Genomic DNA, 15324 nt, shown 5'->3' with positions numbered 1-15324 from the left:
CTTTACAATTTGCTTCAGCGTTCCACTTGGTCAGTGATCCTCTCAGTAGTGGTGCAGCGCCTCCTGTGGCTGCACAATTGGGCAGAGGATTTTTGGTCCAAGACCTGCTTGGGCAAGCTGCCTTTTAAGGACCAGCTACTGTTTGATGAGGATTTAGACCAATTGTTACACCCCCCCGGCCGTGGCCACCCACGGCTGGCACAACTCATCCGGTGTCTTATTTTGTTCCTTGCTCCGGGAGTTCTCGCAGCCACAGCCAGCCACTGCAGCTGCGCTCCGCCGAGCCTCCGGGACTCCATGTGGCGGCCGGGACACTGCCGACCAGCATTCTGACCTGGGCCCTCCCTAGGCGCGTGTGCGCACGCCGCCAGCCCTCCTTTTAAAGGGCCTACCGCGGGAACTTCAGGGTTGTCCCCGGCTGATGACATCAGACCCCTGGGATATTTAAGGACGGCCTCTCTCCTCCACTAGCTGACTTGGCAAAGAATTCCTTGGTTCCTGCTTTGGTGCTTCGGCCCTAGCACTCCGGACCTGTTGTTCCTGCTCTACGGGTTCCTGCCTTGCTTCCCGCTCTATGGAATCTGGCTTCTGCACTCCTGCTCCAAGGGGCCTGCCCCATGCTTCTACCTCACGGGATCCTACTACTGCGCTCCTGCTCTTGGGGGCCTGCCTCAGCGCTTCTACATCACAGGACCCTGTCTCTGCATTCCTGCTCCTCGGGGCCTGCCTCAGCGCTTCTACATCACGGGACCCTGTCTCTGTGTTCCTGCTCCTCAGGGCCTGCTTCAGCGCTTCTACATCACGGGACCCTGTCTCTGCACTCCCGCTCCTCGGGGCCTGCCTCAGCGCTTCTACATCACGGGACCCTGTCTCTGCACTCCCACTCCTCGGGGCCTGCCTCAGCGCTTCTACATCACGGGACCCTGTCTCTGAGCCCCCGCTCCTCGGGGTCTGCCTCAGCGCTTCTACATCACGGGATCCTGCTACTGCACTGCCGCTCCTCGGGGCCTACCCCAGCGCTTCTACTTTGCAAGATCCTGCTATAGCATCTCCGCTCCACAGAGCCTGCTTCAGCACTCTGTTCCACAGGTTCCTGCTCTTGCACTCTTGTTCCATGGGGCCTGTCCCACGTGATCTGCTGTAGTGCCCCGGAACTGCTGCAGCACCTCATCCCTTGGTGCCTGCTTCTCTTCCTCCTTGAGGTCACCTCAACCTCGGACTGGACCTGACCTCCTTGATTCTCTCTGTCTTTATCTGGCTGTCTCTCTGGGACCAGCCACGCAGAGGCTCACCTAAGACCAGCCGGCCCCGGCTCAACCTGCGGGGAACACGGGCTGGTACTGGCGAAGTTCCTGTTAGCCTCTGCTCCCGTCCAGCCTCTGCTCCCGGCCAGCCTCGCCTCCCGCCTCCTGACGAGGCACTACCTGCGGGGTTGGCTCAACCCCGCAGGTAGTGCCAACCTCACCTCGGGTCAAGGGTCCACATTTCCTAACACCAATTGGTAAAGAACCTAGGGGATCCAAGCCTCACTGCTTCCCCTAGGACAAGGGTTGCTTCTTTTACTGGTCCAGAAGGGATTGTGGGTAGTTTCTTGCCTCCAGATGCTACCGACTGCGAAGAAATTTCTTGGTGCCACTACCTCTGCTCTCTCAGCTCCGAGGGGTCGAGGGCAGAAAACAGAGAACCAACTTCAGCCCCTCTGCAGGGGCTGGCAAGCCTGCCTCATGAGAGTCAGTGTGTCCCTTTGCTCTTGACTCCTATGGGGAGCCATCTGCAGGAGTTCTTCAGGGAATGGACCCACATAACATCCAATCAGTGGGTGTTGAAGATTGTTCGCTCCGGCTATGCTTTGGACTTGCAGCAAGCCATTCGAGATGTCTCTATGGTATCTCCTTGATCCGCTCCACCTGAACAGCGGGCAGTCTGTGAGACCTTGCTGAAGTTGTGACTCTTAGGGGCCATAGTACCAGTGCTTCCATGTGAGGGGTGGGGCACTTTTCCATCTATTTTGTGGTCCCTAAGAAGAACGGGACTTTTTGCTCTATCCTGGATCTCAAAGAGAGTGAACCGCAGTCTGCGAGGCACACACTTTTGCACAGAGACTCTGCGCTTTGTTTCTCACCGCTGTTTGCTAGGAGGTGTTTCTGTGTTCCCTGGATTTGTCAGAGGCCTATCTACACATTTCCATTCGGGAGCAAGATCAGCGGTATCTACGGTTTTGTGTCCTGCAGGAACATTTCTAGTTACGGGCATTGCCATTCGATCTAGAGACAGCACCACACGTCTTTACCAAGGTACTGGTTGTGGTAGCTGTGGCTCTCAAATCAGAAGGCATTATGGTCCATCCATATCTCAACGATTGGTTGATCCAGGTTCTGACCTGCCAGGATGCGGTGTGCATGTCTTGTTGGGTGCTTCAAGTGTTAGAAGGCTTGGACTGAACGGTCAATGTGGCCAAAAGCATTATTTTTCTCACCTAGTCCCTAGAGTGCTTGGGAACATGGTTCAATACTCAGATAGGCCAAGTTTTCCCTACAGATGAGCGGGTGTAGAAGATGCTCCAGCAGGTTCAGAGATTTATGAATCTTTTGGTTCTGTCTGCCTGGGATTATTTATAGGTGCTTGGTCTGATGGTGGTGACTCTAGATTTGGTTCGGTGGGCCAGAGCTCACATGCGTCCGCCGTAGGCATCATTCCTGGCCAGGTGCCCCACAGTCCCAGGACTGTGAGGTTCAGCTTCCTCAGAGTCATTCAGTGCACGAGTCGCTACTTTGATTGCTGATGTCCTCACGTTTGTTGAAGGGAGTCAGTCTGATCTCTCCATTCTGGGTTGGGATCACGACAAATGCAAGTCTCTTAGCTGGAGAGCTCATTGTGAGGATTAGGTGACCTAGGGTCACTAGATTCCGGAGGAGGCTTCGTGCTCCATCACTCGATTAGAGACCTGGGCCATTTGTTTAGCGCTTCTCTATTCAGGTTCTCTTAGACCATGTCATGGCGGTAGCTTATGTCATCCGCCAGGGAGCAACCTGGAGCCAGGGCGTGTAGGCAGAGACATCTCTTCTCTTCCCCTGGGCGGAGAAACATCTGCAGTTGCTGTTGACAGAGCATCTAGCCGGGCAGGGGAATGTTCCAGCCGATTTTCTCAGTTTAAATCTGTTAGCTTCCAGGCAATGGGAAATGAGCATGGAAATCTTTCAGATGATCTGATACTGGTGGGGGTCTGCCACAGGTGGATCTGATGGCAACCTGTCGAAGCACAAGGAGAGGTTGGTGTCATGCTGTTGGCTCACTATGAAAGCTCCTGGGCTGCAGCTACCTCCGCACGATGGTCCCGTGCTGGCGGTGGTGGTCCTGCACATGGGCAGCAAGCTCCTGCACATCGTGCCATATTAAATTTAAAATTTTATGTCTTACTTTTTGAGCAACACATACTGATTTTCTGTCATATCTTGCTAAAGCTCTATCACTTTATGTAACTGTATGCTCATTTGTTCTTCCCAGAAGGGTCTACTATCTTTACCGCCGCCATCTGTGATTCACCTTGAATCAACTAGAGATTCTTCTTTCCCCTAACAAGCCCCTGTGCTTTGGAATATCTTACCATCTGATGTTTGTAAAGTTCAGGAAGGCAATTAAAACTTAACTTTTTACACAAGCATTTAACATCGCCTCATAATTAATGTAATTTTCATTTGTCTGTTTATTACACTGTTGTTTTTTATAATGAATGAGTGGATTTTTTTTTATAATCATGTTTATTTTAATTTTTGAGCTGTAATTTTATGTTCTGTATCACCAGTTTATTTATTTACTCATTTTATTCTCTTTATGTATTATTGTACCCCCGCTTGGTTAACACGATTTACAGGGACTATATAAAATTTAAATAAATAAAAATAAATAAATAGAAAGTTGGATCAATTCTTCAGTCGACAGAGAGAACAAGGGTTCCCAGGAATCGATGCCTTAATATAGCCTTGGCCAGTGGGGGAGCTACTGTAGGTCTTTCCCCCGTGGGCTCTTATATGCAGGTTGTTGTGAAGAAAAGAACTGGAGAGGAACAGAGTCATGCTGGTGACACAGATCTTGAGATGCAGATCTCATATGGCTGCAAGTGGATCACCCTTGCATCCCCTGAGTTCGCAGAGTCTCTTGTCTCAGGGGCCGGTGATGATGGACAATCCGACTCCATTTGGTCCTGCAGTCTGACTCTTGAATAGCGGTGACTCCGCAAGAAGGAATATTCTTCTTGATTGATTTCAAGATTGTTGAAGTCGTAGAAATTGTTAGCTTACATTCGCTCTGGTGGGTCTTTGAAGTGTTTTGTAAGTCCAGGTCAGAATCTCCTTGGCGAGACGCTCTTCCATGTATTTTGGCCTTCCTCCAAGGCAGTGTGGACAAGGGACTTGCCTTGAGTTCTTTGAAGGTGCTAGTAGTGGCCATTTCGTGCTACCAAGGTTGGTTAGGTGGCATCTTCATAGCAGCTCATCCGGATGCGTCCCGGGTTTTTGAGAAGCAATAATGGCTGTGTCCTCCATTTCGGTCAATTGTGCCTTTTTAGGACTTCAATTTGATTTTGAGAGATCTGATGGAGGCTCCTTTTGAGCCCTTGTGACAGACTTCTTTGAAGGATCGGTCCTTGATGGTGGCGATTTGCTCTGCGAGGCAGATTGTGGAGCTTCAGGCATTGTCCTGTCGTGATTCATTTCTGGTGATTTTGGCGGATGTGGTGATCTTTCACTCAGTGCCATCCTTTCTGTCAAAGGTGAATTCTGCATTTCATGTCAATCACGCAATCTCTTTTTCGGCTTTTCCAGGAGGAATGTGGAACTGATTATCGTTCTTTCAGGGATTTGGGTGTGTGCAGACTGCTTCTTCATTGCTGGAGGTAAGTAATGAATTTCGTAAGACCGACTGACTCTTCTATACGGCGGTCTGCATAAGGATGAGGTGGCTTTGAAAGCTATTCTGGCTCGCTGGATAAAGGAGGCTGTTGATTAGGTGTATATGCTGAAGGGCAAGATGGCTCCAGAGCTGCTGTGAGCTCATTCCACCAGGACATTGTCAGCGTCTTGGCGGAGGTACACACGCTGATGCCGGCGGATATTTGCAGAGAGGCTACTTGATCTTCTTTGCATAACTTCATGAAGCCTATGGTGCTGCGGTTCTCCAAGCAGCTCTCGCTTCGGCCTGCCCGTGGTGGTGGAGCTTTGGTACTTCCCACTCATCAGGGACTGGACTGATGCAGCAGAATGAGATGGAAAGAGAAATTTCCTTTCCATTAGTTCTGCAACACTAGTCCAGGACCTGCTTGGGAAACGAGGTTGTTTCATCTTAGAATCTTGTTCAAACTGTCCTGATTTGGGACATTATTAATCTGATCTTAATCTATTCTTCCTTAATTGCTCTATTGCCTCTCCTTTTTGGTTTTCTAGTCTAAATTACAGGGGAGCTTCTTCTCAATTTTTGGTTTACATGTGGTTCACTTTTTATGGCTGGGGTCTAATCCAAAGCTTTGTCAGAAGGTTACTGGATTCCTGCTGCGTAGCACCACCCCTAGGTAGTGGCAGTGATATCACAGTAAGAAACAGTGTAGTCTGCTTCCATCTGCTGTTAGGAGGAAATAACCCACTCATCAGGGTCTGAACTGGTGCTGCAGGACTAATGTAAAGGAGAATAGCAGGTAAGAAAATCTCTCCTTATGTTGTAATTTTATGCACATATTGGTTGCACAGTTTTCTAAAGGGCCATTTCTGTGGGTAAAGTACTGTGTTACCCACAGAAGTCCCTTTGAAAATTGCTCTCTTGGGGAAGTGGGGGCAGATTTCAAAACTGGGATTCTACCCAGGTCAATAGATTTTTACTCACATTAATGCCTTTGAAAATTGCCTTTATGCCCTTTAAAGAAACTAGAGAAAAAAGATGTTGGTGCAGCTTTAGAGAAATGGAAATAAAAAACAGAGCTCGATTTCAGCACATCTCTTGGCATAGAGAGATGCAGGTATTGATTTTGTGTGCTGTAGGGCTTCCCAAAACCTGCTATTGTGACCCGACAGCCAGCGGTATCACCAGCATAAGCAGAGAGACAAATTTTGCATCCATTGTAGATCCAGTATGCAAATGTATTGCATGGGTATTCATTCTGGTAATCCTGGTTGTGGGATTACTTGGACAGGTATGTGAAGCCTGCTGTACAAGGGTAGTTGGTACCCTAGGCACCTCAGCTTTGTGCCCCCCCCCCCCCACACACACACAATTAACTTTAAAACATATAGGCCCCCCATCCCCCTTGAAGATTTTGGTAATTAAGTACAGCAGTCATAATGATGCCACCACCAGCCGTCCCAGAACAATTCTGTAAAACCATATCATTTGACATCATGCTTTTAAATATTAAATATGTGTATATCACAATTATGTTTCATAAATCATGTCACAGTGTCTGATGAATGTGTCTTCTGTGATTTTTGGGGCTGAACTGCAAAAAAAAAGGAGAAATACATAAATTAATAAATTAAAAGAAATCCATATCGCATTGCCTGAAGGTAACCCTGCAGTGGCTGGCTGGCCTGAACTAGGATGTTTCTCCTAGGACAAGCAGTATGGTAGTCCTCACTCATGGGTGACATCATCAGATGGAGCCCGGCACAGAAAACCTGTCAAAGTTTCTAGAACTTTGATTGGCCCACTGAACATATTCAGCATGCCCTGATCCATGCGGGGTCACTCTTCAATCTCTTTTTTCCCGCAGAGCTGTCGTCTCACGGTCTTGGAGCTCTAGCTCTCTTTCTTGGAAAACTGAGTTTTGGGCTAATTTTGTGATTTTTCCTGTACCTCTATGGTTCCCCCTGCCTTTGGTCAGCCTAGCGGTGTGGTAAGTTCCTTTTGTGCGGTTGGTTCCCGATAGTGGTGTCCTTCGGGGCATCATCAAGTTTTTGTCAGAGCCCCCAGTGTCCTAAGACAGTGTCCGTTATGGATCCACATGATGTGTGCATCCTTTGCTTGGGGGCGTCCCACGACATCCAAGGCTGCCATCTGTGTGACCAGATGATGTCCAAGGGCGAGCGTTCCCACCTGGACAAAATGGAGAAGATTTTCGGACCCAAGCAGTCCAAGTCCTGTACATCAGCGTCGGTGTCCTTGACACCGAAGGATCGTGGGGAACCAATGGGCACTAATCCCTCACCTTCCAGCCCTCTACTGGTAACTCAGGAGGAGTGGGGGGCTGGGGATTGGGCTTCTTCGGTCTCCTCAAGGTCCAGGATGTCTGGATCCTCACCATCCACCTTGGCGCCAGGAAAAGACTGGGCCAAGCACTGTGGAAAATCGAGGAAACATCAACATTGGTAACCATTGGTGCACAGAGCCAGGCTCGGTTTGGCACCGGTTCCTACCGCTATGCCCCGAAGCATCCATGAGGCGAGGAGGTTTTACCCTTCATCAATGTTGGGGCTCCTAGATAGTCCCCACCGATTCCATGTCAGGGGCCGACCTCCCTTGAGGCTCTGAGGAGGATCGCGCCATGCCTCCTCCTGCCCAGCTGGTCCTGGCATCGGCGACCTTCGAGGAGGAGCTGGAGCACTGGCTACAACTAGTGGTAGATCAAGCCCTGCAGAGATCGAGCCGGTGCCTCCACCCACGCCAGTGAATACGCCCTCCCTGCTGGAGCCGCTGTTGGAGCACCTCAATGCCCTTCTTGGTGTCCTCCCGACTCAGCTGGCTCTGGTGTGCCGGGGTCCATTGATGCCATGGGGGACACCGTCGCTTCCTCATCCTGATGCCGTCCTGGTTCATGGCTCCTCGGATGAGAAAGGCCCTTCGAGGCCAGTGGCACCGCCACACCTTCCCACTCCTCGGCCAGCCCTACCAGGTTTGCCTGCAGTTCCATCGGAGATATCTGGGTAGTCGGTACCAATGATGCCGATGTTACCTCGACCTTGGGGCGGGCCCAGGCCTTCATTTATTTATTTATTTATTTATTTAAATTCTTTTAATATACCGATGCTCAAGACCAGGTCTTATCGTACCGGTTTACAATAAACTAGGGGGAACCAGTTAACAGAGAAAGCAAAAGTTACATTATAACAGGGAACGTGGAACTAGGCTGTTAGAGAAAAGATAGGTTAAACAAATTCTAACTGGAGAGAAGGGCAAAAAGCAGGAGAGGGTGCTTACAGGATAAGAATTATGTACAAATTTACATAGAGTATATGAATTAAGCAAGTTATAAGATAGTGCAATTAGTCGAACAACAGTTCCTTTGAGTTGCGGAAATGGACGCATCCGTGGGGTATGAGACTCATCCGTGGGGTATGAGACATTACTCTCTGCATCAATGACAGGGGATGGCAGGAAATTTGAATCAAACAGTTACCAACAAGGGCCCTGAACTTGCTGGTTGATGAAATAGATAAGTATGGGAAAATAAGTGTGGGAGCTTGCTGGGCAGACTGGATGGGCCAATTGGTCTTTTTGTGCCGTCATTTCTATGTTTCTATCTACAGCTCAGTTACTTCGCCATGAGTAGATCCACTACGAAACCAAGATGTAGTATATGCTTTGGAGATGGCAGTAGATAAGATTTGAAGTACAGAGTGGTGATTTTTCATGAGTTCCACTCCTTCCCTTACCTCTGAAGAGATTTCCAGCACTGCAAGGCATATTTGCAAGCTTTTCCTACACATTCTCACAAAAAGATGAGCCCATAGCCATAAGAATCTGCAAGCATCACTAGCCATTACAGTGACGCTTGATATTATTTCAAGAGACTCACAGGCCACACACAATGCTTTTCATACTCCTCAAATCATATCATGTGATTGAACTCTGTTTCTCTTGAAGGAGTATCTCTAATTCCTGGGGCCCTTCTTATATGGTGTGCAAGTACCACATCATGTGGATCAGCAAAGTGTTGCACAGGACAGGAGCATAGCATTCAGAGAATGCTTCTTCCATTTCATCCCTGGCTCAATTCAGTGAGGACGATGCCCCTTGTGACCCTTGGGGTGCCAACACCTCCGATTCCCCCTCAGAGGATTCCGAGAGCTTTCCCTCTGACCCTTTTCCCCTGGAGGAATGGTGGAGGTCCCTGCCCAAGGATCTAACCTTTGCAGCTGCTGTTAGAAGAGGATGCCCAGCACAAGATGCTAGAGGTTCTCCGGTTTGTGGATGCCCCGAAGGAGGTGGTGGCCGTCCCAATCCATGACATCTTCAAGGAGCTGCTCCTCAGGATTTGGGAACACCCCCTCATGGTTCCGCGTGTAAATATGAAGACGGATGGGATGTACCTTGTCCAGCATGCCACCGGTTTAGAAGAGTGTCAGCTCCCCACCAATCGGTTGTGGTGGAGTCCGTGCTGAAGAAGGCCAAGTGTTCCCGGACCCAAGTCTCGGCTCCCCCGGGGAGGGAACAAAGGGCACTGAATGCGCTGGGTAGGAAGGTCTTTCAGGTTGCTATGCAGATAGCCCGCATAGCCTCCTACCAGCTCTGTTTGACGCATTACTCCCGCAACCTCTGGAAGCAGGTTCAGGAGGTGGCCGACTGCTAATGCAGGAAGCATGAAGTACGCTCCATATGCAATGTCTTTGAAATGGCAGCAAGAGTCGCGGCTGCTGGCATTGGCACCTGCCAAATGGCTTGGCTCCAGCCCTCGGACCTCCGCCTGGAGGTTCAAGAGAGGCTTGCCGACTTGCCATGCACTGGCAAGAATATTTTTGACGATAAGGTGCAGGATGTGGTGGCTCAGTTGTGAGACCACCATGAGACCCTCCAGCATCTTTCTGTCGGTACCTCTGACCCACCGTCTAAGGCCAGGAGGTCAACACGGCAAGGGTTGCAGCGATCATTCTATCATCTGAGGAAATATTACCCACCTGTGCTTTGCTCCTGCTTGCAGAGCATGAGCTCTCAGGGCCGTTCCAGGCAGCAGTGAGCACCCAAGCCACTGCCAGCTCCCCAGCCGAGCCGTGCTATGGGGTTTTGATTGGTGGGGAGGGAGCAGGAGCTAGCGGGCCATCCCCGTGCTGTGGGATGCCCCTGTTGGAGATTGGCTACGATTCTTTGTGGATTGATGGCCAGTGATCACCTCAGACAAGTGGGTTCTGTCCATAGTGTGGCAGGTGTACTGGCTGAATCTGTTAGATTTTCTGCCAGATTCTCCTCTGAGCCCTTTTTGGGGGCCATCAGTGTGCCAGGAGACCATCTTGCAAGAGTTCTCCACCCTAGTAACAGCCAGGGTGGTCGAGCCTATCCCCCTAGGACAGTTGGGACGGGTTTCTACTCCTAGTATTTTCTGATTCAAAAGAAAACTGGGGGCCGCTATCCCATCCTGGATCTGCAGGCCAACAGGTTTCTAAAAAGAGAAATGTTCAAGATGGTATCTCTGGGCACCCTGATTCCCCTCTTGCAAAAAGGAGACTGACTATGCTCCCTCGACTTATCACTCAGGATCAGGGCAGGTTGCGACATCCCAACCTCTGGGCCCTGTCTCTCACGGTCTGGATGTTGAGAGGCTAATTCTGCGACCTCTTGACCTCTCGGATGATATTTCCTGGTCCTGGTAGCTTCCAGAAAGCCTTCCACTAGGAAGTCTTATGGGCTGAAGAGGAAGAGGTTTTTGGTGTAATGTGAGCAATGTGGCCTAGATCCTTTCTCTTGCTCCATTCACAAACTGCTTGAATACTTCTTCTGCCTCTCGGAAGCTGGATTAAAAACCAACTCCATTAGGATGCACTTGAGCATGATCAGAGCTTACCATTAGGGTGTGGATGGCTCGCCCATCTCTCTGCAACCTTTGGTGGGTCATTTCATGTGAGGCCTGCTTCAGCTGAAACCTCCCCTGAAGCCTCCCGCTGTGTCTTGGGACCTCAACATGGTCTTGGCTCAGCTCACGAAGGCTCTTTTTGAGCCGCTGAGCTCCTCTGACCTGAAACTCCTGAACTGGAAGGTCATCTTTCTGATGGCAGTCACTTCAGCACACAAAGTCACTGAGCTTTCGGCACTGGTGACTTACCCTCCATATGCAAAGTTTTTTCATGACCAGGTGGTGCTCCGGACGTACCCCAAGTTCCTCCCCAAGGAGGTGACGGAGTTCCATCTTAACCAGTCAGTGGTCCTGCCGACCTTTTTTCCCAAGCCCCACTTGCACCAAGGCAGGTGGGCCCTACACAGTCTGGATTGCACGAGGGCTTTAGCCTTCTGTCTGGCGCGGACATAAGGTCATTGGCAATCCACGCAACTCTTCGTCTCTTTTGACAAAAATAGATTGGAAGTTGCCGTTGGTAAGCAGACACTGTCCAACTGGTTAGCGGACTGCATCTCATTCTGTTATGCGCAGGCGGGGCTGCAGCTTTGGGATCATGTCAAGGTTCATTCCGCCAAGCCATGGTGACTTCAGTGGCACACTTATGGGCTGTGCCTATGGAAGTGATCTGCAAGGCTACGACGTAGAGTTTCCTCCACACGTCTGCCTCTTACTATTGTCTGGATAGGGATGGCTGAAGTGACAGTATATTCAGCCAGTCCATCCTCAGGAATCTCTTTCAACTTTAAACCCAATTCGTCCTGCCTGTGGCCCTTTTTTCAGGTTCAGGCTATCTCCCTATGTTACCAACAGCACCACTGTTGTGCACGTTGGCACATGTTAGCTGTCTGTTGGTCTTTTTCATTTTCGGGGACAGCCTGTAGAAAGGGATTCACCCATGTGTGAGGACTACCATTCTGCTTGTCCTAGGAGAAAGCAGACTTGCTTACCTATAACAGGTATTCTCCTAGGACAGCAGGACATTAGTCCTCATGAAACCTGCCTGCCATCCCGCAGAGTTTGGTTTCTCCTTTGTTTAATATTTTATTTTTTCTTAATTTATGTTAAAGACTGAAGAGGGACCCTGCGTGGATGTGCAGATTAGTTTTCTGTGCCGGGCCCCATCTGATGATGTCACCCATGTATGAGGACTGACATCCTGCTGTCCTTGGAGAACACCTGTTACAGGTAAGCAACTCTGCTTTCCCCTTACTGCTCAACAAAATATGAACCACTTAAAGTATGGAAAAAATAATACATAGAAATATCCAAACCAACTTATTCCTTAATTCAGTTAAAAATATTATTCAAGTCTTTGATAGCCCTTCATTCATGGATGATTGTTGTTATGTCTATACAAAGATTATTAGCAGTTGTCCTCAATAAAATCATTGATCTAGATATATAATCTTTTCTTATTTTTTTCATTGATAATAAAACTATGCTTATGTAGATATATCCAAAGTATTTTTTGCTTCTAGAGTAATTACCCCTATAATCATGGGATCTGTTGTCAGGTTCATTATAGGATCTTGTACATGGAAAAACGTTTGGAAGAGATAAGTATTTGGATAGCATAGATCAATGATTATATTGGAGATGGTCGCTAATAGTCCTTGTATAGACATAGCAACAACTGTCCATGTATAAAGGTCTTGGATAATATTTTTAAGTGAAATAAAGTCCTCTTAATACTAACCATTCAAAAAAAACTCTAATTCTGTTATCACCTCAGTAACAGTGACATAGAGCCTCTCCAGATAAGTTGCCCCACCTCAATCCACCCACTGCCTGCTCCCAAGATATCCGGCTATGTACTTATGGGCCGATACAGAAAAACCCGTGGGAGAGCTGGCAAGCGCCCGCTCTCCTGGCGCGCGCCCAGGCCACTCTCCTGGGTGCAGATTCAGAAAAAATAATATGTAAATGAGGGCCCGCAGTAAAAGGAGGTGCTAGGGACACTAGTGCGTCCCTAGCGCCTCCTTTTTGACAGAAGCGGTGGCTGTCAGCGAGTTTGATAGCCGATGCTCAATTTTACCGGTGTCGGTTCTCGAACCCGCTGACAGTCACGGGTTTGGAAAATGGACGCCGGCAAAATTGAGCATCCGTCTTCCAGGCCGCGGGCAGATTTTTCATTTTTTTTTTTATTTTTGGGGCCTCCGACTTAATATCGCTATGATATTAAGTCGGAGGGTGTACAGAAAAGCAGTTTTTTCTGCTTTTCTGTACACTTTCCTGGTGCTGGCTGAAATTAACGCCTGCCTTTGGCTGTTAGTTTCGGGGGGGTTGGCCGTGCGTTTTCCACGCGCTATTACCCCTTACTGTATAAGAAGTAAAATTAGCACATTGAAAATGCGCGGCCAAACGGGGGCTAACAGTGTCTTCAGCCTGAGCGCACTTTACTGCATCGGCCCTTCAGTCGAATAAATACTGGTGGCCGCTGAACATAGCTGGATATTCAGTGACTGCCACTTAGGCCCTATATAGCAAACCTGCCATACCAAAACAAACACTACTCCCAGAACTCAAACAGCAACACTATCTATCAAAAGGCAACACTGCAGATACAGTATTTTACCGGGTCCTAGAGAATGAAGAAGTTGTGAAAATTCTCACTCCAACTGATAATAAAGCTTTACGCAAAAAAACCAGACATTGTGATAAGAGAGAAAAACACAAGAACAGCATTGCTAATAGAAGTGTCAGTTCCAAGCAAATCTTCTGTACAATATAGGGAAAGCGAGAAGATCCTCAATGATTCAATCCAGAGACCAAGAAAATGTGGCAGCAAGATTAAGAAATTTTCCCAATTGTATTGAGTGCCACAGGCCTGATTAAAAAGAACATCTAAGCGCACCTTGATATGTTGTCTATATAAATTACATCTTATGAACTCCAGAAGGAGGCTTTTTTTTAGCACAATTACAGAAGTGAGCATTAGCAGAAAATTTGAGAGATTCAGATCATATCCAACATATACTGGCTTCTGAGTGAGGTTCATTCCTATCACAGTTTGCAAAATGAACCCATTTGGACACAGTACCCTAAGAGAAGCCCTAAAACCCCAGTACACCTCATACTGGGAAAACAGAAAAGCAAAACTGGCACAGTTCTCTGCTCACTAGCAGAATTCCTCACCACAGCAACACACACAGAACACAGATTGCCACCAAATGCAGAATAAGTGACAACAAATTAGAAATAGAAATATGCAGACAGAATCTGAACTCTTCTCTACTCTGCTGTCCACTTTGATCTCACTCTCCCCCTCCTGTTCCCTGCAAGGAGGATGGATGGATGGATGGAGAGAAATAGGAGTAGAGGGGCTGAATTAGGGAGCTGAGTAGCTCTTCTGTGCTCTGTGCACACTAGCCTCACCCCCGCCCCAGCACAAGAGGACAGGTGAGTGACGATCAACAAGAGGGGAGGACATGGATTTTGGAGCAGAGTGGCTCTTCTTTGTTGTGTTCTGTGCACTTCAACCTCACCCCCTCCCCTCCTGGTCCTTGCATGGTGCCTAGGAGGGAAGAGGCTGGAGAAGTAAGCCCCTGCTGCCTAAAATAAGAGTCACTTCCTCCTGCTGCCCCCAGAATTACAGCATACTAGAAAATCACCTAAGTTCACTTAATGGAACAATCGGCCCTACTGATGTTGAGAACTCTTCATGATTTCTTTTCCCTGCCACTGACCCCGCTCTTGAAATCTCATGCTCCATATTTCATGCTACCAGAATTTAATAGGAGAAAAATGATTTTTTACCATGTCCCAATATCTCTATACAACATCCCTGCTTCCCCATAAGTTGAGCACAGTGTGTGTGGGAAGCAGTGCCATAGTGAGAGCTCACTGGTCTCATTTCTGGAGATGTATTCTAAGATCATTTTGTGTGATTCATCAGTGAATGTTTCTGCATGTTGAAAAAATTCAGGGTATTGCCGGAAGGTAAACCCTAAAATGGCTGGCTGTCCAGAACTAGGATGTTTCCCCTTACTTAGGTGTTTCTCTTTGTGATTCCAAAAACTAGGAAATGATCATTGCTGGTCTTCAGCCTGAAACCACATATTCCATTACTGTAGCCGCCTACACCATGAAGGGGGATGGTGCCCGCAGCAAACCTAACCTGATTGTGACCAAAGGTGCAGGTAAGGCACATCCAGACTGGTTAAAATACATTTCTCCAAGCATTCTCCGATGACCACATATTTTCCAAAACAGTAAAATTTCACAGCAGAGAAATGCCAGCTTGTTATACCACCCACCTAAAGAAACTCCCTAATTGCATCAAATAAGGAACACACTCCCCTTCATTTATGTAAAAAGTAAGTTTGTCACCTGGTTTTGTGAGAGATTCCTTGAATAACACTGTGTGCTACCTTATACAGTTATAAAAATAACTAGTCTTCCAAAACGAACAGGCATTAACATAGTTAATTGTTGACATTGTTGACTGAATATGAGAAATGCAGAAGAGTAATGTCACCAGCTACATAACACTTTGTTCCATTCTATAAGTACAAGTG

At 48.1% G+C, this 15324-nt stretch overlaps 1 protein-coding gene across 26 annotated transcripts in view; it reads left to right on the top strand.

Moving 5' to 3' along the window:
- Nucleotides 1-15324, top strand: part of PTPRS (protein tyrosine phosphatase receptor type S) — a 568002-nt gene that overhangs the window by 426665 nt on the left and 126013 nt on the right. For 17 of the 26 annotated variants that reach the window (XM_029614603.1, XM_029614614.1, XM_029614622.1 and 14 more), the window contains one exon: nt 14829-14946. The exons of the other annotated variants lie outside the window; for them this stretch is intronic. In XM_029614603.1, the coding sequence (XP_029470463.1) occupies nt 14829-14946 (118 nt within the window). The remainder of the gene's footprint in view (nt 1-14828; nt 14947-15324) is intronic. 26 annotated transcript variants of the gene reach the window in all.

The sequence above is a fragment of the Rhinatrema bivittatum genome, chromosome 8 (genome assembly GCF_901001135.1).
Source record: "Rhinatrema bivittatum chromosome 8, aRhiBiv1.1, whole genome shotgun sequence".
Classification (NCBI taxonomy): Eukaryota; Metazoa; Chordata; class Amphibia; order Gymnophiona; family Rhinatrematidae; genus Rhinatrema; species Rhinatrema bivittatum.
Note: the sequence above shows the minus strand (reverse complement) of the source record. Positions and strands in the feature narration are given on the sequence as shown.